Source organism: Larimichthys crocea, chromosome VII (genome assembly GCF_000972845.2).
Source record: "Larimichthys crocea isolate SSNF chromosome VII, L_crocea_2.0, whole genome shotgun sequence".
NCBI lineage: Eukaryota > Metazoa > Chordata > Actinopteri > Sciaenidae > Larimichthys > Larimichthys crocea.
This window is the reverse complement of record NC_040017.1, coordinates 28,789,146-28,814,482: the sequence shown is the minus strand read 5'-3', so window position 1 is coordinate 28,814,482 and position 25,337 is coordinate 28,789,146. Positions and strand designations below refer to the sequence as shown.

Here is a 25,337-nt window from a genome sequence, read left to right as displayed (position 1 = left end):
CATCATCATCATCATCACCACCATCATCATCATCATCATCATCATCATCATCATCACCACCATCATCATCATCATCATCACCACCATCATCATCACCACCATCATCATCATCATCACCATCATCATCAACATCATCATCATCATCACCATCACCATCATCACCATCATCATCATCATCATCATCATCACCATCACCATCATCACCATCATCACCATCATCATTATCACCATCATCATCATCATGTTAATCAGCTGTTTGTTGACTCACTGCGTGCAGAGGTTGCTCAGCTGTTGGCTGATCGCTCTCTGCGTCTGGTCAAACAGCATCTGAGGACGTAAACAAAGAAGCACGACTGAACAGTCTCTGCCGCCGTCAGCTCAGGAAATGTTGATTCACACACACGAGACAGGGTGTGTGTGTGTGTGTGTGTGTGTGCGTGCGTGTGTGTGTGTGCACTCACGGTGTGGAAGCTGACCATCTCCTGCAGGCCGTGGTTAAACTGGCTCAGACAGTTCTGAAGGGAAGGAAACAGGAAGTTACAAAGAAAAACAGGCAACGCCAACTTCCTGTGAGAGCTCGACAACCAGTGACTGAGTCAGCTGACGCCATGTACGTTCATCAGTAACCTGCAGGTAGTACTACTATGGTAAGTACTACTATGGTAAGTACTACTATGGTAAGTACACATAATATCTGTGAAACACAGCATTGTGTGGCGTACGGTGATGGCGGCGTCCTTCTTGTGGTACGAGGCCAGTTCACCCAGGCTGGTCAGGAACAGCTGATTGGCTGCGTTGTACGCTTGTCCCGCCTCCACCATCTTACCGCAGAGCTTCATCACCTGATTGGTCGGAAGAAAAAAACAGAGCACAGGCCAATCAGATGTCTTCACAGGTCGGCTTCACGTTTCCTCGACCAATAAGAAACGTGCTTATAAGATAGAGACGAGAAATGTCAGCAGGGGGCAGCAGTACTACTACTACTACTACAGTACTACTACTACTACTACTACTACAGTACTACAGCACGGTAGTACTACAGTTCAGTACAGCCATTGGGAATCTTTTGCCCAGAGACACTTCAGCTGGGAATTGAACCAGTAGTAGTACTGTTAACACTGTGACTAGAACTACTGGTACTGGTAACAGTATTAGCAATACTTGTACCTTGTCCAGGTGCGTCTCCAGTAGTATTATGAGTAGTAGTACTGATATCAGTGGTATTAACAGTAGTAGTATTAGTAACAGTAGCATTAATACTGATGGTGATGTAGTACTCTTGTCCAGGTGAGTCTCTCTACAGACAGTAGTAGTATTAGTAGTAGTAGTAGTAGTATTAGTACTCGTACCTTGTCCAGGTGAGTCTCTCTACAGACAGTAGTAGTATTAGCAGTAGTAATAGTAGTATTAGTACTCGTACCTTGTCCAGGTGAGCCTCTCTACAGACAGTAGTAGTATTAGCAGCAGCAGTAGTAGTAGTAGTAGTAGTACTCGTACCTTGTTCAGGTGAGTCACTCTACAGACAGTAGTAGTATTAGCAGTAGCAGTAGTATTAGCAGTAGTAGTATTAGCAGCAGTAGTAGTAGTATTAGTACTCGTACCTTGTCCAGGTGAGTCTCTCTACAGACAGTAGTAGTATTAGCAGTAGTAGTAGTATTAGCAGTAGTAGTAGTAATAGTATTAGTACTCGTACCTTGTCCAGGTGAGTCTCTCTACAGACAGTAGTAGTATTAGCAGTAGTAGTAGTAGTAGTAGTAGTAGTATTAGTACTCGTACCTTGTCCAGGTGAGTCACTCTACAGACAGTAGTAGTATTAGCAGTAGTAGTAGTAGTATTAGTACTCGTACCTTGTCCAGGTGAGTCTCTCTACAGACAGTAGTAGTATTAGCAGCAGTAGTAGTACTAGTAGTAGTACTAGTAGTAGTACTAGTAGTAGTATTAGTACTCGTACCTTGTCCAGGTGAGTCTCCAGCACCGTCACATCCGTCTCGAACAGCTCGAGCTTCAGTCTGAACAAAGTAAATAAAACATTATGAGGACTTCTGCGCATGCTCGGTTCAGAAACACCAGGTGTGTGTGTGTGTGTGTGTGTTTACCTGAAGCCAGGTGAGTCTTTCACACACTCTTCGAAGTCCAGCAGTGAGTCCATGTCGTGTTTGTTTGTCCAAGTGTTGATAAAGTGTTAGCCTGTTAGCCTGTTAGCTCAGCAGCAGCAGCCGTGTTGCCGCGCTCTGCTGCCTCTCTTCCCCGGAGCTGCTGCGCTCTGTCTCGGGTCGCTCCTCATGCTAAACTCGGTCCACCATCAACAGCTGTCGGTGATCTTCATCCACGAGCGGAACCGACAGTTCGACGGCCGGCCGGTGGATCAGGTTCCGTTCCCGCGCTGCTGTCCGTCCTCCATGCCGCAGTAAAGAGTCACTTTACCGAGTTTCAGTGTAGCGGCTGTCCGCGCATCCCGCTGCCGACTCCGAGGCTCCTCCGCCGGCTGTTGCTAACCGACAGCTTCCGCCAAACATCCGGGAGGGTGTAGTGGAGTGTCGTCGTGAACGATTCGTTCCATATGAACTGATCTTTTATATGACTCGGGAGCAATGAGTCGTCTTAGTAAGTGATTCGTGCCGTCGCCACATGGCAGCTGCATAAGCCCAGGCTCAGGTTTGCATCGGTCACATAGAGCCACAGCGCTGCACCACTTCAAATGAACCCAAGGACTCTATATACTGTCCGAGAGTCAGTGATCCGATTCACTTCAAAGACTCGAACTTCCCAACACTAACCGCCAAACGTCCGGCTGGGTTGGCTCAGAGCCAGAGGCGGGAAACTGCGACACCGCGTGGCTGACGGGAGGAACTGCACCACTGAGAACAACACTACTACTACTACTAGTACTACTACTACTACAACTACCACTACTACTACTACTACTACTAGTACTACTACTGTAACTGCACCACTGAGAACAACACTACCACTACTACTAGTACTACTAGTACTACTACTGTAACTGTACCACTGAGAACACTACTACTACTACTACTACTACTACTGTAACTGTACCACTGAGAACAACACTACTACTACTACTAGTACTACAACAACTACTACTACTACTACTACTACTACTACTACTACTACAACTGTACCACTGAGAACACTACTACTACTACTACTACTACTAGTACTACTACTGTAACTGCACCACTGAGAACAACACTACCACTACTACTAGTACTACAACAACTGTACTACTGAGAACACAGTACTACTATATACTGTTGCCACTGGTATTACTAATGCTGATGCTAATATAACTACTACTCTACTAGTACTACTGTTAATACTACTATTGCTACCACAGCTCTTACTGCTACTTCTTACTAGTACTGTTCATGCTGCTGCTACTACTGTTACTGCTATTACTGCAGTACAGTGTCTGAGGGTGACAGTAATATCAGTGTGAGCAGTACTAGTGACAACAGTGTAATAGTATTACGATTAGCTCGCAGTCGCAGTATTGACAGCAGTAGTGGTAGTATTAGTGGTAGTATTAGCTGTTGCAGCAGTAGTAGTCACAATATTAATAGTAGTACTAGTAAAGTAGTAGTAGTATCAGCTGTAGTAACAGCAGTACTTGTAACAGTAGTAGTACTTTTGGTGGTAGTAGTAGTAATACTAGTAGTTAGTTACTTTACTGGATATAATATACGGTATAATTGTACATGAGTACTTTTATTTTAATGAGTACAAGTTGTTTTATGATACTAGTAACAGTACAAGAGTTGAAGTAGTGTTTGTAGTATTGGTAGTAGTAACAGTATTTGTACACTGCAGTATTACTACAGTGAGTTCATTGTATTGTGAAGTAACTTCAAATGGAAGTAATCAGAGTACTTCAGTGATGAACAGACACCAACGAAGAAGAAACTTTTTTTTTATTGGAAAACAGAGACAGAGTGTGTGTGTGTGTGTGTGTGTGTGTGTGTGTGTGTGCGTGCGTGTGTGTGTGTCAGTAGCCAATAGAAAGCAGGATCACAGTGACGTTGTCGGCACAGCCCCGCCTCACCGCCTCGCTCGCCAGCTGCTGACAGGCGGCATCAAACCGGAGCTCCTCGTCCGTTAGCCCCGCCCCCTGCTCCACGCCGCCCTCCTGTGGAGGAAACAAGAACTAACTACATTTCCCATGATGCTTTGGGGTGTAAACAGGAGGTTTAGCTGTCAGACCTGCAGCACGCCGAGGACGAACTTCACAGCTTCATCAGCAGAGAACACTTTGAACAGACCATCACAGGCGAGGAGGACGAACCTACGGAGACACGGAGGGGACAAACGTGACGTCACGGGGAGGGGGAGGGGTTATCTCTTCATCTAGCCAATCAGCAGTGAGCGGGTGTCTGTGTTCTCGCCTGTCATTGGCTGTGAGCTGACACCTCCTCAGGTCGGGCGTTGAGATGACTCCGCAGCGTTTGTACTGACCGTCACCGATGGAGCGAGACACCTCGAGGACGCCGAGCACCCGGCCGTCCCTGAAACACACACACACACACACACACACACACACACACACACACGGTGTTTCTAGGTGTTTCCAGGATGTTTTCCAGGCGTTTCCAGTCCTGGCGCCGTACCTGACGGTGCCTCCTGCTCTCTGGATCCTCATCCTCTCCTCGTAGATGGTCGGGTTGTGTTCTTTACTCAGAGCCAGCGTCACCGCCCTCCGCTCGCCGCCCGCCGCCGTCGCTTCTGTCCGACACAGCACCGCCTGGAGACAGACAGGACGTCCATCACATGACCTCGCCTGTGTGTTACCGTGGTAACGCTGAAACAATCCCAGCATACCCTGCTGTCTCCCAGGTTGGCCACGTACACCGTGTCGTCCACCACGAGCACGCAGGTCGCCGTGGAGCCGTCCTTCCACGCCGGCTTCCTGTTTCAAAGACACGTTAGCGGTTAGTGGCGAGCTCGCCATTAGCACGTTAGCACGTTAGCCGTACAGTCTGTTTCTTACTGGCTGGAAGCTTTCTTCAGGAAGTCTTCGTCCGTCTGCCGGAAAGTGTCCACAAGACATTTCTTTATCAGCTTGTCCACGTTTTCAGTTTCTCCTGGAAGAGACACGTGAGGACAAGAACCACGACTGACCAATCAGAACGTCAGACACCAAACCTGGAATAACCCGGTGCTGGTCCGAGGTCGTGCTCGCTGGCGTACCGTCCCTTTAAAACTCACCGCTCGGGAACTTCTTGGCGAGGTTGTGGTGAAGATTCTCTGCAGCGAATCGTGACGCTCGAGCTCCTCCGTGACCGTCAAACACGGCGAAGTACGAAACCCGAGACCTGCGAGACAAACACGGGGACACGTCAGACAGACGCTCGCGCCCTGGCCCCGCCCCCGCCCTGAGCACTTCCTGTTGGCGGTCTTACACTCTTCCTGGCAGAGCGGACAGGTAGCCGTTCATGTCCGGCAGCAGCACGTGAGCGTCCTGCATCTCGTCCCGCTCGCCGCGCCGCGCCGCCACGTAACCTCTGAGCACGGGAAGACCTGCAGGACAACACACGGGTCAGCGTGCACACGGCGCTCACACGGCGGACGCGATGCTTAACGAGAGAAGAAGAGAAGACAAACATTGTGGTGAAGCTGAAAACCTTCTTTACAAACTCTCTTGACCTCCTCCTGCTCCTCCTCAGCTCCATCTCCTCGTCTTCGTTTGAACCTCCTCTCCTCCTCCTCCTCCTCCTCTTCCTCCTCCTCCTCTTCTTCTTTGGTGGACAGAGGTCGAGCTCCTGGAACAGCTGAAGAAGAATCAGAGCAGACAGAGCGATGACGCAGCGCACGCTGACCATGACTCATCAAAAAAACACAAGGAGACGTTTGGTGACTCATCGATTAATCGATCAGTCGAGATGAAGACGAATAAAATCTTTTAAAAACAATAAATAAATATGAAATAAATTACCAGGAGTGAATTTAACGTCCAATAATGGAACACTGCCACCACACACACTTATTAATCATTACATAATATAAAATATTCATCCATACATTATTCCACTATCAGCTTTGTGTTTTGTTATATATTAATAAACTATTATAAATGAATGTGCTGTTTTATTTTGTCATCTTTAATTTGAATGTTTTAGTTTCTAAACTCTGATTGTTATAAACATGTAAAGTCTTTAGATGTAAACATGGTCAATGTAACCATGGTCAATGTAACCATGGTCAATGTAAACACAGTCAATGTAAACATGGTCAATGTAACCATGGTCAATGTAAACACGGTCAATGTAACCATGGTCAATGTAAACACGGTCAATGTAAACACGGTCAATGTAAACATGGTCAATGTAAACACGGTCAATGTAAACATGGTCAGTGTAACCATGGTCAATGTAAAAATGGTCAATGTAACCATGGTCAATGTAAACACGGTCAGTGTAACCATGGTCAATGTTAACATAGTTAATGTAACCATGGTCAATGTAAACATGGTTAATGTAAACACGGTCAATGTAAACATGGTCAATGAAAACACGGTCAATGTAAACATGGTCAGTGTAACCATGGTCAATGTAAACATGGTTAATGTAAAAATGGTCAATGTAACCATGGTCAATGTAAACATGGTTAATGTAAAAATGGTTAATGTAACCATGGTTAATGTAAACACGGTCAATTTAAACATGGTCAATGTAAACACGGTCAATGTAAACACGGTCAATGTAACCATGGTCAATGTAAACACGGTCAATGTAAACACGGTCAATGTAACCATGGTCAATGTAACCACTGTGAATGTAAACACGGTCAATGTAACCACGGTGAATGTAAACACGGTCAATGTAACCATGGTCAATGTAAACACGGTCAATGTAAACATGGTCAATGTAACCATGGTCAATGTAAACACGGTCAATGTAAACACGGTCAATGTAACCATGGTCAATGTAAACACGGTCAATGTAAACATGGTCAATGTAAACACGGTCAATGTAAACATGGTCAATGTAAACACGGTCAATGTAAACATGGTCAATGTAAACACGGTCAATGTAAACATGGTCAGTGTAACCATGGTCATCGGCTGCAGTCACAGACAGGCAGCTGTTGATGAGGCAGCATGCTAACTGTCCTTGTCCGGGTCAGAGCCTCTCTCCTCGGCTCTCTCTCTCTCCCTCTGGCTCCGTGTCCGGCTCCGGTTGTCGGTACCGTGCCGCTCACTCACCGGAAGTCTGTGTCGGTTCCGGCAGGTCGTCGAACAGATCCATCCCGCTCGGTTAGCTCCGCTGCTAGCTAACGCTAGTTAGCCACCTGCGTGTACCTGTACGGTTCGGTGTGTGTGTGTGTGTGTGTGCGAGCTGGTCCGGTCCAAACGGTTCCGACACGTTCATTCAGTTCGTTAGCTCGGTATGAAGTGACAGGACTGCTGCACGAGCTCAGCTCGGACTTAGCATCAAGTTAGCCACTACGGCGAAGATAACTTCCGGCTGTAGCCTTCAAAATAAAAGCCCCAATCTGGAATACAGAGCAGACACGGAAATAACAAAATAAAAGCAGCTGATGAAGAATTAAACTTTAAAAAACTTTAAAACATAAAAAATAAAAATGATGCATTGTTTAATATTAAAGCTTTAAAATAAAACTTTATTTATAGAGAAAATAAAAATATATATATATAAAGTCAGATTGTGGCAGGAAGTGCAGACTTGCATTTCCTCCCCACAGGTAAGGGGGAGGAGTTAGGAAACCATTAAGAGCACCTGTGAGATGGGGGGAAGGGAGATCTTTTCAAACAACAGGCCACCTGGAGGAGAATAGGAGGAAGCGAGTGTGAGCAGGAGAAATCCACACATATATAAGCTGGAAAGGAAATATACAAGCACAACAGGAGCAGAAAGCTGGAGTGTGTGGAAAAGGCAAACTTCTTGTCTCTGGCGCGGCACTTGGAGCTGTAGCTGGTCTGGGCTTACAACCTACAGCTAAGTGGTATCTGCCTGTCTCTCTCCAGGTTCTTCTCCCCTCTCAGGATTGTTTCGACCATCCCTGGATCCAGCAAACCCTCTCCCCACACACACATCTCCACCTGCATACATATTTACAAAACTGAACTTCTGGACTATTCGAACACCCCCCATACACTCATACACACACTCTCACACTACTTGGGATGCCCAAATGAACTGCATGAACTTATTTTTATTAAGTGAACCATTCTCCAGTGATGTTTTATGGTGAATGTGATTTTTGTTCTTTGGTTCTTTGACACCTAAATTTAATTTGTTGTTGTTGGTAAAAACCCTTGATTTATTGCTTGAAATTTATTTGTGAAGGGGTTTATCTTTTTGTTTGGGATTAACAGATTGATTAAATAACCTTTCCTTTACAGATATTTTGGTGACCAGAATTCATTTTGTAGCTGGGGCTATCTGCTAGCGGAACTTTTGTTGTGAACCAGATACTTTTAAATTTACTCATTATCCTTTTCTATTTGAAGAGTGACAGGTTGATTTATGCTCCTGTCTGGCGCCCAGCTTATGCTATATGAGTATCTGTTTTCAGCCCTACGCTACAAGACAAGATAAAAAAACATCAAACTAAGATAGTCATGAAAACTTCTCAATTAAATTCAATGTGATTTAATTAGTGATATGATTTAATTAGTGTTTTATGGATTCAATAAATAATAAAGATTTAATTCAAACTTTTTGTTTCAGTCAAAAACAGTCAACAGAAGCCCTGTGCAGTCAAACTTCATACTTTAATTTAATTTAATCTGTTGAAGTATTAAAGTTGTTTTCCAGAGGAAACATCACGATTCATCTGAGACCTCAAAGGAAATAAACTGTGTGAATGTTTGACTGCTTGGGGCTTCCGTACAGTTAAACAATAAATACACTATAATACATTGTAATAGATTACTTCTAGACTGTAGTACTTCTACAATAAAGTATCACTTGCCTCCTTGCCATCTTTCATTCCTCCTGCGATCTTATTGGCTGCTCAGATGTTCTTTTGCTGTCAGCCAATAGGAGCCCAGATGCTGCCGTTCTCGGCTCCTATTGGCTGAAGGCAGCATAAAGCCGGTGTCCGGAGCTCGTGCGGAGCTCAGATGTCCGGCACGCGCTGTGAGCCTGAAACACTCGCGATGCGCGCGCAGGGCTTTTAATTGAGTTTCATTAATTTGAATAATTAATTGATTAGAACAACATGAGGCTCGGGCTCTGGTGCGTCTGGACCGGCTGGATCTTCAGCCTTCACGCCGCGGCTCAGCATCCTCCTGACCGGGAGGAGGGAGGCGTGCAGCCCGGCCGGAGCAGCTCACCGACCCCGCTGCGGCTGGACGTCAGGAAGCCGGAGACGGTGAGGGGAGCCGGGGGGAAGGCCGGCGGCAGGAGGGCGGCTCTGGACGGGTGAGGCTGGGTAACTTTATTAACACCGAGGACAGAGACAGTTTAATAAAGTTTAGCAGGTGCTCCTTTCCCCTCAGTCTGGTCTTTAAGGTGGACAGGGACAGCCACTTTCCTCTTCTCAGCGTCCTCTTCACTCTCTCCTCCTCTGCCATCATGTCCGTAGAGGCTGCTGACTGCTGGGCCTGAAGTCGTCGTCGTCTTCTTCTTCCCGGGGGTCCATAACAAACTCTAACACTCCCCGCGGTGCTCTGCGCTCACAGTCAGCCCGGCTAACAGACTGAGCCCACAGCAGCTAACAGCAGCTGCAGTCAAGTTGGCATGTAGCGTGTGTAAGTGCAGGACAGGAGGGCGTTAACGAGGCTTTCTGGAGTATGATTGGACCGCAGTGCGTAAAGGGGGTGGGGCTTGATGATGAATATGATGAATGTTTGTCACCTGATGACCCCGATGACATCACGCAGGTCATGACAGATGGCAAGCTCTGATTGGACGGAGACTGTAGACCGTCACGTCTCTCGGCTGCAGCTGTGAGGCGTTCACTGTTTCATGTTCATCCAGCTGTTCTCTACCTGCGCTCTGTTACTGTGTGTGTGTGTGAGACTGTAGACCAATCAGCATCTGGCAGGTGTGTCGGACTGCAGACACCTCAGGAATGTGTGAAATTCTGTGTGTGTGTGTGTGTGTGTGTGTGTGTGTGTGTGTGAGAGCAGCTTCAAGTGCAAGTCTGACTGACGGTCAAGTGATGGATGCAAAGTCAACACACACACTCTAAAACACACACTAATCCTAAACCCTGTGAACTGACCGGGCTTATAAACTGTGTGTGTGTGTGTGTGTGTGTGTGTGTGTGTAAACAGTTTGTATGAGTGTGTGAAAAGGTGAAAGGTGAGTCCTTCCTCCTCAGACAGTCAGCCCAGCTCGGCGTCTGTCTTTCAGCCTTTTATTTCACCAAGCTCTCACCAACCACTAAAAGTCAGTCCCACATTTACTCTTGTCCGGCGGCTTCTTGCTCGCTCACTCTCTCCTTTTCTCTTCTTAGCTTCCTCCGTCAGCGTCCTCTTCACTCTCTGCTCCTCTGCCATTATTCCAGAAGAAGAAGAAGAAGTAGTTTTCAGGCCCAGAGGTCAGCTGACCTCTGGGCCTGAAAACTACTCCTTCTTCTTCTTCTTCTGAGCTCACAGTCCAGGCAGCCCAACTAACAAACTGAGCTAACAGCAGCTACAGTTAAACAGTTGGTTTCTGTCAGTGTGTCGGAGGTGAAATGTCCTCAGTGGGCTCCTGTAGCTGTCGGCAGATGAAAGGTTGAAGCCGACAGACGCCTTCAGTGTTCCCGCTCCGAGAAGAAAGGCTCGTTTGAAGATGAAGATGGTCGCCGAGCGACTGAGTGGGCGAGACAGAGTTTCTGTGAACTTCAAGAACTGAACCTGGACCCAAACAGTACTGACGCCACGTACTTTTACTCAGCTACTCGAGTTAATCTTGTACTTTTACTTCATTTACTTGACAGTGTTGGTTTGTTGTTGTGACAAATCTGACACACCGAGCTCAGAGTTTAACTCCTGCTGACCCACACTGACCTGTGATCAGGTGACCCACACTGACCTGTGATCAGGTGACCCACTCTGACCTGTGATCAGGTGACCCACTCTGACCTGTGATCAGGTGACCCACACTGACCTGTGATCAGGTGACCCACACTGACCTGTGATCAGGTGACCCACACTGACCTGTGATCAGGTGAACGGTGTCTCTGTCATTCGTACGTCTGTTTCTCCACACTATGTAACTGGGCTCCGGGTCGGGAGAAGTCGTAACGCTTTCGGCACGAAGAGTCACACAGCAGCAACTATTTCACCTGATTCTGGTGAAACTGGATCATATTTTTATGGAGGAAATGTTTTCTGGTTTTCCCTCTGATGTCCTCCGGCTGCTCCGCCTCAACTCTCTGTGATTACAGAGTTTATGGATGACAGTGAAGTAAACTGCTGACAGCTGTAGCTGCGTTGATCATGTAGCTCAGTTGTTAGCTGCTGTTCTCAGTTAGCTCGGTCTTTAGCTGCTGTTAGCTCATGTTAGCTAGTCTGTTAGCTGCTGTTAGCTCAGTCTGATGGACAGTGAAGTAGAAGTACTCGAGTACAGCAGTGGTGTACTGTACATTAAATACAGACTCCAGTCTGTCTGTGTGTGTCGGGGCCTCATCTGCTGATACAATACAACCATCACACTGTGAGTAATGATTAAATCCTTGTGTCCACGCAGCGTCCTGTCCGTCCTGTGGACGAGTTTCAATCATCAAATCTGAATCAGATGACACTAAAAACTGGACGTAGTCTCTGTTACGTCCCCGCAGACTGTCTAAAACCTGGACACTAGTCCTCCGGACGTCCCCGCACCTGTCCTATAACCTGGCCGTAATCTCTGTGACGTCCTGCAGACTGTCTAAAACCTGGACGTAGTCTCTGAGACGTCCCCGCAGACTGTCTAAAACCTGGACGTAGTCTCTGTGACGTCCCCGCAGACTGTCTATAACCTGGACGTAGTCTCTGTGACGTCCTGCAGACTGTCTAAAACCTGGACGTAGTCTCCGTGACGTCCTGCAGACTGTCTAAAACCTGGACGTAGTCTCCGTGACGTCCCGGCAGACTGTCTAAAACCTGGACGTAGTCTCCGTGACGTCCCCGCAGACTGTCTGAAACCTGGACGTAGTCTCCGTGACGTCCATGCAGACTGTCTGAAACCTGGACGTAGTCTCCGGGACGTCCCGGCAGACTGTCTAAAACCTGGACGTAGTCTCTGAGACGTCCCTGCAGACTGTCCACAGTCTCTGAGGTCAAACACACACTTCCTGTTACACTCAGCTGTGAAGTCTCATTGACCAATCGGTTGCAGTTGCTCGTTGGATTGTTGATTGATAATAAAATGTGTATAATAATTGAATATAAATTCTCATTAATTATAATGATTGATAATCAATATGAACTCTGTCTGCAGGCCTCGTGTCTGTGGAGCTCGCTGTTGTGTCGGATGGACGCTGTCGCCTAAAACCAGACGATGCACCAAACGTGAGTACAGGTGGACGAAGGCGCTGTGATTGGTCGGCTGGCAGATGTGTCGAGTCATGCAGACGTCGATGTTTTATGACTCGGCTCAAAGTGCGAGGAGTCTTCAGATGTGGATTTATGACGGGATCAGAACCACTTCAGGGATTTACAGGTTCTGGACCTGATGTGGACTTTATATGATCCACATGCAGACCTGATGGAGAAGCACACAGACACTCTGGTTCTGTTTGTTCAGCAAAGACGTTAGCAAAATGCTAGCACACACACACACACACACTCTCACACACACACACACACTCACACTCTCACTCACTCACACACACACTCTCTCACACACACACACACACACACACACACACACACACACAGGTCTGGATTATTCAGCTCGGCTGTGAAAGTCCTTCAGAAACTCGTGAATGGAAACAGATTTACACAGTAGTAAAGCTTTACTGTTTGGTCACATTGTCCTGAAAACACACACACACGCACACACACACACACACCTTTGACCTTTGACCCAAGTCAGTGCAAAGTAATGTTAGCCTAGCTCTGTTAGCTCTTAGCTGTATGCTAAGCTAACATGCTAAATGTTAAAACTTTATTAAGTTTATTAAGAGAGATCCTTGTCTCCTCTCCTTGTCTCCTCTCCTTGTCTCCTCTCCTCATCTCCTCGTCTCCTCTCCTCGTCTCCTCTCCTTGTCTCCTCTCCTTGTCTCCTCTCCTCCTCTCCTCTCCTTGTCTCCTCTCCTCGTCTCCTCTCCTCATCTCCTCTCCTCGTCTCCTCCTCATCTCCTCTCCTCGTCTCCTCTCTTTGTCTCCTCTCTTTGTCTCCTCTCCTCGTCTCCTTGTAGCCAGGTGTCTCCCTCGTTGCCATAACAACGCGTTGTGTCGACAGTCGAACCGCTGCGTGTGTCGTCGAGGTTTCCGTGGTTACCGCTGTGAAGTTTCCATGGTAACGTTTCCTCCGTCAGGACACCCGCTGACCACCGCCCGACCCACCAGACCTGAACCAGGAGCCACCACAGAGAACAGCAGACCAGAACCAGGATCCTCGGCCCCGCAGACCAGCACCCCGGGCTCCTCTGGTCCTGATCCGTTTGGACACGTCGGAGTTAAAATGGACAACGGAGCCAACGAGCTGTTTGAGATGCAGGAGCAGAACCGGGCCTCCACAAAGAGGACGGGGGAGCCCCTCCGGCCCCGCAGAGGGGAACCCGAGGACACCGTGGTGGGCCAGAGTCCAAAATCAAAGTCTGATCCAGAACCAAAGATAGCTTCAGGGTCTCACAGGAAGGACACAGGAAGGACCACATGTGGACTCTGTGTCCTGGTCTAAGACAGATGGCAACATGTCGCTGGATCCAAAAGAAAGTTTGATCCGACAGACAGAGGACGGGTCAACAAGGTCCAGGTCCAAAGAGGAGGACGGCACCGGGCCTGGCCCACAGGACGGACTGAGTCCAGAGTCTGGTCCTGGTCTGGACGGACAGAAGAGTGAGGATGATTTAACGAGAGAGAAGAAGACGCTGAGGTACAAAAACCTTGTCCCCTTGTCTCCTTTCCTCGTCTCCTCCCCTTGTCTCCTCTACACTCTCCGTCTCCTCTTGTCTCCTTGTCTCCTCTACACTCTCCGTCTCCTCTTGTCTCCTTGTCTCCTCTCTTTGTCTCTTCATCTCATTATCTACTTTCCTTGTCTCCTTGTCTCCTCCTCAGCAGCAATGGTCCTGGAGGACAGAGGAGTTTGGACGTGACAGGAGAGAAGAAGAAGAAGAAGCAGACGCTGAGGTAGCAATACTTTACCTAAAAGTAATCAGATTACTGTAGTAACAGTACTGATACCACACTGTAAAAACGTGAAGTGAAGCTGCAGTTCTCAGTTGGGACAGCAGGTGGAGCTCCTCACCTGTGCTGTCACATGACCACAGTCTGTCAGTGCAGCATCAACATAATCCACAAAGGTAAACATCCATCAGCTGACTCAGACGTGGTCATGTGACTCTCTGAAGACGTCTTCTGTCGGCGTGTGAAGTCACATCAACATAAACCAGAGTCAGAGGTCAGAGGTCAGAGCCAGGGTCAGGATGGACTGTGGGAAAACTGACCACAGGGAGCTGAGTCCTGAAGGATTCTGGGAAGTAGAGTCTTTTCCCAGCAGTGTGTCATGTGACTGTGAATATCAATCAAAAGCATTTCTATGAAATATTATATATGAAAAATGATAGAAATGTTTTGTTGGAGCATTAAAGGACAAACCGTCCTGATGTTTGAGGAGTTAAAAAATGGATCTGTGTGTTTTCATCGTCTGTTTATCTTCTGCACAAATGTGAACCTGATGGACGTGATGGAGCGCCGTGAGCCCGTCCAGCTCGTGCAGCTCAGCTGGAACGTTTGGCTGAAACATAAACGAGCGTCAGACAGCAGGGCGTCTCTCTCTGTGTGTTCATCAGCTGCAGCACATCTGGGCTGCTGTTCAACATCACTGTGATCCACAGCACGGACTCACGTTACCGCGAGACGTCACAGTGTCTGACTTGTTTTTATCGACGTATTCAATCATTTACTTTTAATTAATTAGTTAATTATATATTTAACAACATCTATAAACTATCGTAGTAACTGTTTTTACTTATAACGACTAGTAAATAAGTAACAACCTAACGAGGCAACTCACTAAGTAATTCATAAATTTGCTATTGTGTAAAATGAACTGTAACTAAATGGAATAACTGAACCTAACGTAACTCTGTGGGACTACGCGTTTGTATTTTAACGTAACGTTGTATTTCTGTGTGTATTTTGTGTACTTGATGTGTACTTTGTGTTTGTGTGTGACAGTCTGAGGGAGGCCCAGGCCGTGCTGCTGAGGAAGACTCAGGGAGGGGAAGGAGACAAGATGGCCGCCCTGCTGATGAAGCACGTTGAGAAGGAGAAGAAGAAACTTCTCACGGTGACCTCGACCTCGACCTCTTCATCCTCTGCCACACCGTCGTCCTCAGTGAAAAGCAGCGTGAGGACGTTCCACACTCAGAAGGGCCAGTACACGGTCCACTTCAATGAACCCACGGGTCAGTGAACGCAGCATCACATTCCGTTAACGGAGAGATTAGCATCTTTTTCAAAAGTTTAAACATTCAAATGTTTAGAAACACAAACAATACATTTAAAATATGAACTATAAACTGTGTAAATCAATGTAGAGTGTGTCTGACAGACATTATTACTGACAGAGACTTCAACAAAGTTACACGGGACTCACACAGGAGGCGTTACAGCAGCAGGACGGCTGTGCCGCGGTTTAGCTGCGTCCTTTGCCCGGCGTCAACTCACACCAGACGCGTCAACTCACACCGGACGCGTGTCAGCCCCGTTGCGGCAGCGGAGCGAGCCGGCCGTATTCACGCGAGATCACAAGATCACGCGAGAATCCTGGACGTACGTGAGACCCCGTGATAAACTGTGTATAAAGAAAACAACAACAACAAACAGCTGACTTTGCTTCTCCGACGTGGAGGAGATTATAAAAAGCATCTGTTGTGTCATAAATGATTGTGTGTTGTTCCACTTCAACAATTAGTCTCTCGTTGAGACCCTTTGATCGATCTTTGATCACCTGGTGCCACCGGTCATGACGTAACGTTGATGTGAAGTTGTGATAAGCGACATGAACTGCGTATTGTGTTTTATTTTGAAAGGGGCGGAAGTTTATATGTTGATCTGTGTCGGATTTCCTGTCTGGTGCGCAGTGCTCTGTTGAAATTTACGAGGTTTAGCAGCGACTCGCGTCAAAAATAGAAATGCTACGGAAAGCTCGCGCCGTGGCGCGGAGAGACGCTGCTGAGACGCTCCCCGTGTGAGTGCTCTCATTGACTAGACTGGCGGCTATTTGCTACGGTGACCGCGACGCTGCCGTAACGCCTCCGGTGTGAGTGAGCCTTTACTCAAAGGCAGCTTGAGGTTGCCGAGCAACCAGGGTCAGCTGCAGGTCAGAGCAATTAACTGCAGCTGTGCTCTGTCTGTTGTGTGAGTGACTGCTGAGAGACACAAAAAATCTCTAAATGAAGCCCCTCCAACTAGTGGCACTAATGCCAAACGGTAGGTGGTATCAAAAAGCCCAAATGACCGTGAGCATCCTCATCTTGTCGACCATGTGAATGCTGAATTTCAGTGTGTGAAGTTAAAAAATGTGACCTGGGGAGAGAGAGAAAGAACAGGTGCCCCGTGCTCCTTTGGGAAATTTCTCCTCTCCAGTTTACATGGGAGTAGATGGGGCTGTCGGTGGGTGATCCTGGAGCATCAGTGCGTCTCCCGCCAAAACTATAAGTCTGACAGCTTCAGCAGTGATATCGCTGCGTAGCCCACGAATTTTCCTACGTTTCTATGTAAAAATTATTTCTGTGGAGTGACATTTGTGGTCACGAGAGCCGTTTGCAAATGTATTTTCTGACAAATGTTTCTCTCCCTCTCCACTCTAGCTCTGGAACATTCTACCAATACACACCCATTGTAAATGTTGTCGTAGTTTTTGGTGATTTTTGGTGAAACCGTTTGGTGAAACTCTGAGAAAAGTCACAGCACAGCATTCCCGGCCGAGCCGGTCGTTTTGATACCTTTTTTGTGTTTGTGCGACCACACGCTGAACCTCCTGGAAAACGTCAGAATAATCAGTATGAACAGTGCAGGAACTCTGAGCCTCTGCAGTTTCACGTCCAGGTCAGCTGACCGCTCACACACTGCATGTAAGCTCTGACATAATTTGTCGGTTGTCGTCTGTAAACAGTCGTTAACATTCCTCCGTTAGCTCAGCTCGTTGTGTGTAATGTTTGTGTTGGTTCAGAGATATGACAGCAGACATTAACACAAAGCTTAGCGTGTGTTTAACATGCATACCACAACACACAGCTCATTATGGCGCTGATACGGCGTGCTGAGAGATAAACTGTACACACAGGTCGTATCTGTCAACGGCATGCTGACGCTGATTTAACGGAGCTGGAATGTTTGATTCCTCCAGTGTGTTAGCTTCAGATAAGGTGACTGTTCATACAGCAAACACTTCCTGCTATTGTGCAACAGTCCAACCTCAGGACGGCGTTTAAAGATGGAGGGAAGACAGACGAGTCATCAATCATGTCTGAGATGACGTCATCGAGTCTGGGTCTCACGTTTGGTCTCTGGAGCCAGAACAGAAACCCTGAGCATGGCTGACGCTGATACCAAGCACAATGCTAACATGCATGCTAAACATCCTGAGGTGTGTGTGTGTGTGTGTGTGTGTGTGTGTGTGTGTGTGTGTGAGACATTCTTCAGGGGATTGGTGTTTGTGAGCTCTTTCAGTCGACTCAACAACAATAACTTTATTCACACACACACACACACACACACACACACACACACACACACAGCAGTCTGCAGAGGTCGTGGGGTGCGTTCCCTTTGGCTCTGTGAGGGGAGCTCACAATGTGTGATGATCAACGATCGGCCTGTTAATCGATTGTTTGGTTGAGATCAGCTCCGATCTGATTCAGAACATCAGCGATCACACATCTGCTCAGGTCCAACACTCAGTCAGACTCTGATCGTATCAGACGTAGTTTGGACTTTTAAAATCCACCTCAGTCCGACCTACTCCGGACCATAACGGACTTCTAAAGATCGGAAAGGATTTGACATAGTTTGTTGTTGCTGATAAGCAGAGGTCAACATGAAGCGGCTCTTTGTTCACAGGGCTGCAGCGCCATGCTCCGGACATTTATCCGATTCTCTGAGCAGCGTGTATAGTCAGACGAGACCGATCCGGTCTGATGCATGTCTTTATCTCATACCATCAGAAACTCAAACTTTTTGCTGCATGTAAACGTACTGAGTGTGTGTGTGAGTGTGTGTGTGTGTGTGTGTGTGTGTGTTTGAATAGAGGCCAGCTGTTTCTGCTGCTGTTTGTCTATGAGCTCATGTCCTGACTGACTGACAGACTGCAGACTGCGCACACACACACACACACACATACCAGGCTGTAAACATGTTTATTTCTGCTGTGAAGTTGGACATTTGGACATGGGGACTTATGGAGACTGACTCACTTCTGGAGCCAGCCTCAAGTGGACGTTAGAGGAACTGCAGGTTGTGACAGTTGGAGCGCGGTCACGCTGCGTTGAACCTTAAAGTTGACGTATCTTCCAGCTCTGCAGTCAGCAGCTTCTTTTAGCTTCACCTCGTTTTATGAACCCTGAAACTCAAACCCGGTTGCATCATCTGTCATGAAGGAAAGAGAGAGAGAGACTCTCTGTCTGTCTCTGTGTCTCTCTCTCTCTGTCTCTCTGTCTCTCTCTCTGTCTCTCTCTCTGTCTCTCTGTCTCTCTCTCTCTGTCTCTCTCTCTCTGTCTCTCTGTCTCTCTCTCTGTGTCGGTGTGGACTGATGGATCAGATCCCTGCTAAACATTTAGTTTGGATCGGAGCCCAGTCCTGCACACTGCTTTCAATTATCTCTCTCTCTCTCTCTCTCTCTCTCTCTCTCTCTCTCTCTCTGTCTCTCTGTGCTCAGGCACACTGCTGCTCGCTCGCTCGCTCGCTCACATTCAGGAGTGTTTAGAGGAGAGGGAGCTTGTTTTTCTTCCTTCCCTCCTTTTTTCCTGCGACACTCGTTTTCTCGCTCCACCACAGAGGAAGAAAGTTCAGACGATGCGACGCTGAGACTCTGAACTCAAAGTGAAATGCTGCAGCCTCGGCTCCTTCTGTCGTCCCTCTTCATCGTCTTCTTCTCTCCTCTGCCAGCGCCAGCTGATGGACAGACAGCCAACGCTGCTGGAGGTGGAGGAGGGGGCGTGGACAGGATCCAGGTGATGTTCACGCCGACCATCTGTAAGATGCGCTGCAGCCAGGAGCGATGTGTGAAGTACTGCGAGCGAGGCAACATGACCACGCTGTACAGCAGCAACGAAGGAGACGCAGCAGCAAGGACAGACGTCTCCCACGGACCGGGCTTCAGAGTCTGTAAGTTCAACCTTTAACGTCTCCGAGTTCTTATCTGACCAATGACTGACAGGCTGATTTATGGCACGTCCATCACCAGAGACAGACTGTCTAAAACCTGGACGTAGTCTCCGTGATGTCCCTGCAGACTGTCTAAAACCTGGACGTAGTCTCTGTGACGTCCTTGCAGACTGTTTAAAACCTGGACGTAGTCTTGTGTCCATGTGGTACCAACTAAAAACTGAATTTATGTCACAAAGAGTTCAAGAAATCACAAACCATTTGTCTGGAGATTCATCTTCATGGCAACTCTCAAAGACTTGGTCGCCGTGGTGAAACTCTCAACATGTGATGGTACGTGTGTAACGTGTGACGGCGCTCCAGCTGCGTCATGTGACCTGCAGCTTTTGGCCAAGTTGAGTATCTGAAGTGGAGCCAGTGAATAGTTTGAACGATTGATCTCCGTCCAGGAGTTTCTAAAATTGTTTCAGTTTGTCTCTCAGAGTTCATGCTGCATCCCCACAGAGCATCATGGGAACTGTAGTTCTTACAGTAGAAGTAACGTACGTGTAAGAGTGCACCGCTAATTAACTGAATCTGCTGATAGCAGGCAACAGAGTCGGGCTCAGCAGCTGGAACCGGGAGCCAAACCCGGCACGAAAACCACCTCGGTAGGCTGCTGTGTTCACTGTTAGAGCTGCCCTCATCTGGTCTGGAGGTTGCATTCATGGCGTCCACATCTCGTGAACTTTACTCTGGACTTCTGGTTCTGGTCTAAGCTGCAGTTTGTTCTCTCAGTTTGAATCTAATGTGCAGCATGTGCAGCTCATCTCTGGTCCCCCCCCCCCTGAAGCTAAACGTCTGTAAATAACTAGTGAAAAATCTGCGGGTTGGAAAAGCGACGTCATCTCGCTGTGAACTCGAACGACAGCAGCGAATGAAAACACACAAATTTACATTTTTACAGTATTTGGAGGGAAACAGAAGAACAAGAGGAGGAGGAGGAAACACCACTGACATATGGCTTTCATTTATCATTAACACACACACACACACACACACACACACACACACTCTGACATCATGGGGTCAAAAGGTCACACCCCCCCAGTGTCTCCTTTGTTTTTCTTTCTGTGAATGAACTTTATTGGCACAAACGTACAGTAACAAAACAAGCGTCATCTCTGGACCTCCACCTCGACACTTTAATGTGTTCAATACATTCCCATCAGCCCCAGCTGGACCCAATCAGGACTGAGCATGTGCAGCTTCCAACAGAGATCAGAAGGAGAGCGGGATGTTCACTCGTTAGCTACTTCATCATCAGCCACAGAAGAACACGATTAAAGTCTAGCTTCCAGTGAACCCAACCTCTGAACCGGCACTGTCCAGTCTAACAGTGAACACGGCGACAGAACCTCTGAACCAGCAGTGTCCAGTCTAACAGTGAACACAGCAGTCTATCAGGTGGTTTTCTTGGCTCCTGGCATCCCGGGCAGAGTCAGTTCAGTTAGCTACACGGCTGACCGAGCTAACCACAGAAGCTAATGTGATTAAGGTCGTGACATTAGCTAAAGTTAGCAGTTAGCTACATTAGCATTAGCTCCAAACCAGCTGGATGCTCAGTGCTAGCTGTGTTAGCTTTGCTACATTAGCTTTAGCTCGGCGTCTACTGGTTGTAGAAGCAGACAGCTGTTTGCTAACATGTTAGCTTCATAAGCTGATAAACTGTCAGATGTTTGTGTCTTTCTTGATCCAAACCTCGAGCACAGAACAGTCCGATCAGAACCAGAACCCCAGATCTGTTTGTTCTCTCTCCCTTCATCTGTTTGGATCATTTGTGTCTTTAATCTCTCGTTGTTTATCCCGTTTGTGTTGATGCGGTCCATCTGGAGGGCGACGTCCGGGTTAATAATCAGGTCACTGCGTTTACACAAAGCACACACATGGCAGACACACACACACACACACACACACACACACACACACACACAGTGGAGAGGACGTGGACGAGAAAGTTCTGGTCCAGTTCTGGATGGCAGAGGAGTTCCTGCATCTCAACCAGGACAAAGAGAAAGGGACTTTGTGGTCTCCCTCAGAGGAATTCAGCTTACAGTTGGTCATCAGCTTTAAAGTCCTCCTAGTGGTTTATGAAGATCTTCATGATCCCACCTATTTATCAGATTAACTATGAACCCTCCAGAACCCTCCAGAACCCTCCAGAACCCTCCAGAACCCTCAGGTCTTCTGCTGTGGTCCACCTACCTACAGACAGGAGGACCTGAACACTTAAGATTTACTCTTGTCCGGCGGCTTCTTGCTCGCTCACTCTCTCCTTTTCTCTTCTTAGCTTCCTCCGTCAGCGTCCTCTTCACTCTCTGCTCCTCTGCCATCATGTCCATAGAGGCTGCTGAGCCTGGGTACCCGTCGCTCTGAGCTCACCGCCAAGCTGACGAACTGAGCTAACAGCAGCTACAGCTGTCAGCAGTTTACTTCACTGTCCATCATAAACTCTGTAAATCACAGAGAGTTGAGGCGGAGCAGCCGGAGCAGCATCAGAGGGAAAACCAGAAAACATTTCCTCCATAAAATGTTTTCGTCAGTGTCCTCTTCACTCTCTTCTCCTCTGCCATTATTTCAGAAGAAGAGGAACTCGTCTTCTTCTTCTTCAAAAGAGCTTTGAGTGGTCGGAAGACTAGAAAGAAGACATACGAGTACAGTCCATTCACCATTTACAGTCCGGGCTGTTAGTCGGGGACTAACAAACTGAGCTAACAGCAGCTACATTTAGCGGCAGGTTACTTCACTGACCATCAGGAAACTCTGTAAATCACAGAGAGTTTGTCTCGGTAGCGTTCAGTGTCTCTGGTAGTGAGTTTTAAGTAGCAGCAGGCAAACACAGTTTGTCTTGAGGAGAACATCCTGCCGTCCTGGAGGCCGTCCTGGAGGTCATCCTGGAGGACTCTTGAGGACTCTGGAGATATGGTCTGGAGTCAGGCTCTGATCCAGTCTGTCAAACCACAGCTGGATCTCTTCATTCATTTAAAGAGCAGCTACGCCCTCGGACTCACACACAGAACAACAGCAGTCAGCGTCACGTGTGTGAACATGGAAACAACAGCTCGTATCAACGAGGCGATCCGACCTGCTGCAGGTTCCTTTCCTGCTGCACGTTGGGTAACAATACACCGGCATCCTGTCAGGAAGTAGGAAGTGCCCCGGCTGGTTCTGTTGGCGCCCGGTCCACGTTGACCTCCAGCAGCAGCAGTCTGACCTCAAACACGACCTGTCGGTCTCTTAGCAACTTCCAGGCCAGCAGTAAACATGATGGACGTGTGTTAGTGTTGACCTCTGACCTCCTGAAGTGTAATGTGGTTCTGATCCAGTCTGATCGGGTCTCTGTTGTCCCCCCTTGCAGTCCTCTGTCCTCTGCTCTGTAAGAATGGAGGCGTCTGCCTGCAGAAGGATCGCTGCCTCTGCCCGCCAAACTTCACAGGGAAGTTCTGCCAGATCCCCGTCGCTGCCAACGCCGTAGCCGCGGCCGCCCCGCCCTCCTCCACCAATGAGATCGTCAAGCCTGCGCTGCCCTCGACCAATCAGGATCTGACCCAATCCGAGTTCCTCCTACCGTTGGGACTGGACCAGGAGGCGGCGAGGTCTGGAGGTGGAGGTCTGTTTACTGTCTTTATGCTAAGCTAAATGGTGGCTGTAGCTTCACGTAACGTTTGTTCTGTTTGTGCGTGCAGCCTCCGGTCCGTCCATGGTGAAGGTGCGAGTGCAGCACCCCCCTGAGGCCAGCGTGAAGATCCACCAGGTGCTGAAGGTAACAAACAAACAGTCTGAAGGTTCTGTGCTCTCACATTGGTTCTCTCTGAGCGGGTTCTTCTTCGTTCCAGGTGTCTGGATTCAGTCCCACCCTGCGGACGCTCTCTTCCTCCTCGTCCTCGGGGTCGGCGGGAGCTCCGGCTCCAGGAGGTGGACCGGTCCAAGCGCAGACGCTCAGAGGGGACGGCACGTACAACCAGCAGGCTGGGTTCAAGTACTGCTTCAGAGAGGTCAAAGACAGACAGGTGAGACGGAAACAAGTGTAGTCCCACCAGCGCCCTCTAGAGGAGTACAGACACAGTGTGAGAGTTCAGCCTGAGTATTAGTGGAGTTCTTAATCAAAGTGAACTCCTGTTTGACGACAGCTGGTTTACTGACGTGTAATAAAACCTGTCCGTTTGTTCTGCTCGAGCCTTTTTTGGTCAAAGTAAATCAGTGATTTATGTTTTTATCCTGTAATAAGTTCAGACTCAGACTTCTCTGCTTCACATTAACTTTCTGGCTGCAGATGTTCGGCGTGTTCACACTTCTCTGCTTTCTGATAAAATCTCCCTCCTCGGCCGTTTTTCACCCTCGTGATAAAATGCAGCTTTAGTTTGAGCCGCTGTCAACAAGCTTCAAGTTCGAGTCTTCACAACTTCTGGACCAGCAGGCAGCTCTGAGATCAAGTCTGAGTCACGTTAAAGACTTTCCATCGTCCTTCCAGACTTCCACTTGATATTTCTATTAAAATGTTTTTGTCAATGGAGTCTGGAGCTGTGAACAAAGATCTCTGTCGGGTCCATAATAACTGCAAAGACAAAAAGTTTTACTGGATGTCGACTTCAGTAGTGTTGCTCAATACTGGACCGTATTCAGAAATGAAAATTTAAAAATGAGTCACTTGCTCTTTAACTCAGAGATCTTCTCTTGGACAAGCGACAAAATATTGCATAATTATTATTTGTTATTAAATGTCAAGAGCTGTTTGTCTTTGTCCACTGACTCGTCCAGCTGGACTGCACATGCATCCTCTGTTTGGAGTCTCTCAGTGATCTGCATCACATCATGATCTGGACCCCCTGCGGTGCCTCTGTGGACCCTCAGCTGTACTTTCTGTTTAGTGCAAATACATTTTGGTTTTTACATTTTTTGTCTTTATTTCAACCACATGACTTCTACAGTAAGTTAATGTGTGTGTGTGTGTGTGTGTGTGTGTGTGTATGTGTGTGTGTGTGTGTGTGTGTGTAGTGCAGCTCTCCATTGCCTGGTCTGAGGAGTTGGGAAATGTGCTGCAGAGGACTTGGGAAGGCGTGGGGCATCACCGACTGTGTCCTCTGTCCGGACACAGGTACAACACAATCAGCACGCACGCACACACACACACACACACACACACACACACACACACTGATAGGTAGATTCATGGACTAAACAGAGTACTCTAAATACTTGAAGTACTTTTTTAAAGACTTCCATGATTTTCATGCAGTGTGTCGAAGTTCTGACGGTGATTTCCAAAAATACCACGGTGATATGGAAGCTTCGAGGTTTGGCCAAAAATAATAACAGTGCTGCCAACACACACACACACACACACACACACACACACACACACACACACACACACACACGTTTGTGTGTGTGTGTCTGTGTGTGTGAAGCTCTGATACTTTATGACTGAAATATTTTGGACATATTCCACCAGGAGCTGCTTATATAACTATCTGACATTATCACACACACACACACACACACAGAGAGTAATGATGCGTCCTCCATGTTCTTGCAGAGCTGACTAACAGTAAAGGAATGCTGCTCTTTGGGACTGTAGGCCTTTAACACACACACACACACACACACACACACACACACACACACAAACATTTGCACGTGTGTGTGTGTGACACACAGGAAGTTGTGTTAGCTCACTTGTTGGCGTTTAATTTCACATCATACTGTCAAATCAGAAAGTGACGCAATACACCTTGAAACACACACACACACACACACACACACACACACACACACAGAAACACAGAAACACACACACAGAAACACACAAACACACACACACACACACAGAAACACACACACACAC

General features: G+C 47.7%; 4 protein-coding genes across 8 annotated transcripts in view; 2 read left to right on the top strand and 2 right to left on the bottom strand.

The window, feature by feature from the left end:
• Positions 1–2,829, bottom strand: part of zgc:162872 (BAR_ACAPs and ArfGap_ACAP domain-containing protein) — an 8,837-nt gene extending 6,008 nt beyond the window's left edge. Inside the window, exons 1-5 of one of the 4 annotated variants that reach the window (XM_027280194.1) lie at positions 2,097–2,829; positions 1,952–2,009; positions 723–842; positions 462–515; positions 269–327 (exon numbers count right to left, since the gene is read on the bottom strand). In XM_027280194.1, coding sequence (XP_027135995.1) covers positions 269–327; positions 462–515; positions 723–842; positions 1,952–2,009; positions 2,097–2,149 — 344 coding nt within the window. In that variant the 5' untranslated portion in view covers positions 2,150–2,829. Of the gene's footprint in view, positions 1–268; positions 328–461; positions 516–722; positions 843–1,167; positions 1,174–1,349; positions 1,361–1,951; positions 2,010–2,096 lie in introns of those variants that run through there. The other 3 variants (XM_019277374.2, XM_027280196.1, XM_027280195.1) reach the window with 3 other exon arrangements.
• Positions 2,830–3,925: 1,096 nt separating this feature from the next.
• ilkap (integrin-linked kinase-associated serine/threonine phosphatase) lies at positions 3,926–7,505 on the bottom strand. Of its 2 annotated transcripts, none has more exons than XM_010744759.3 (10): positions 7,220–7,505; positions 5,640–5,786; positions 5,418–5,535; positions 5,224–5,330; positions 5,006–5,099; positions 4,837–4,924; positions 4,626–4,759; positions 4,404–4,523; positions 4,222–4,303; positions 3,926–4,147 (listed from the first exon to the last, which is right to left on the bottom strand). In XM_010744759.3, the coding sequence occupies exons 1-10, from the start codon at positions 7,260–7,262 to the stop codon at positions 4,007–4,009; spliced, it is 1,074 nt and encodes a 357-aa protein (XP_010743061.3). In that variant the 5' UTR covers positions 7,263–7,505; the 3' UTR covers positions 3,926–4,006. The 2 variants fall into 2 exon arrangements, with proteins under 2 accessions (XP_010743061.3, XP_027135998.1); XM_027280197.1 differs by having other exon boundaries at positions 5,649–5,786.
• Positions 7,506–8,776: 1,271 nt separating this feature from the next.
• Positions 8,777–15,539, top strand: LOC109142631 (uncharacterized). Its single transcript, XM_019277009.2, has 5 exons — positions 8,777–9,404; positions 12,396–12,466; positions 13,318–13,997; positions 14,180–14,251; positions 15,302–15,539. The coding sequence occupies exons 3-5, from the start codon at positions 13,816–13,818 to the stop codon at positions 15,537–15,539; spliced, it is 492 nt and encodes a 163-aa protein (XP_019132554.2). The 5' UTR covers positions 8,777–9,404; positions 12,396–12,466; positions 13,318–13,815.
• A 3,476-nt stretch (positions 15,540–19,015) lies between these two features.
• ltbp4 (latent transforming growth factor beta binding protein 4) overlaps positions 19,016–25,337 on the top strand; it is a 28,095-nt gene continuing 21,773 nt past the window's right edge. Inside the window, exons 1-5 of the mRNA XM_027280770.1 lie at positions 19,016–19,453; positions 22,851–23,102; positions 23,179–23,255; positions 23,329–23,502; positions 24,488–24,587. Of these exons, the coding sequence (XP_027136571.1) occupies positions 19,174–19,453; positions 22,851–23,102; positions 23,179–23,255; positions 23,329–23,502; positions 24,488–24,587 (883 nt within the window). The 5' untranslated portion in view covers positions 19,016–19,173. The remainder of the gene's footprint in view (positions 19,454–22,850; positions 23,103–23,178; positions 23,256–23,328; positions 23,503–24,487; positions 24,588–25,337) is intronic.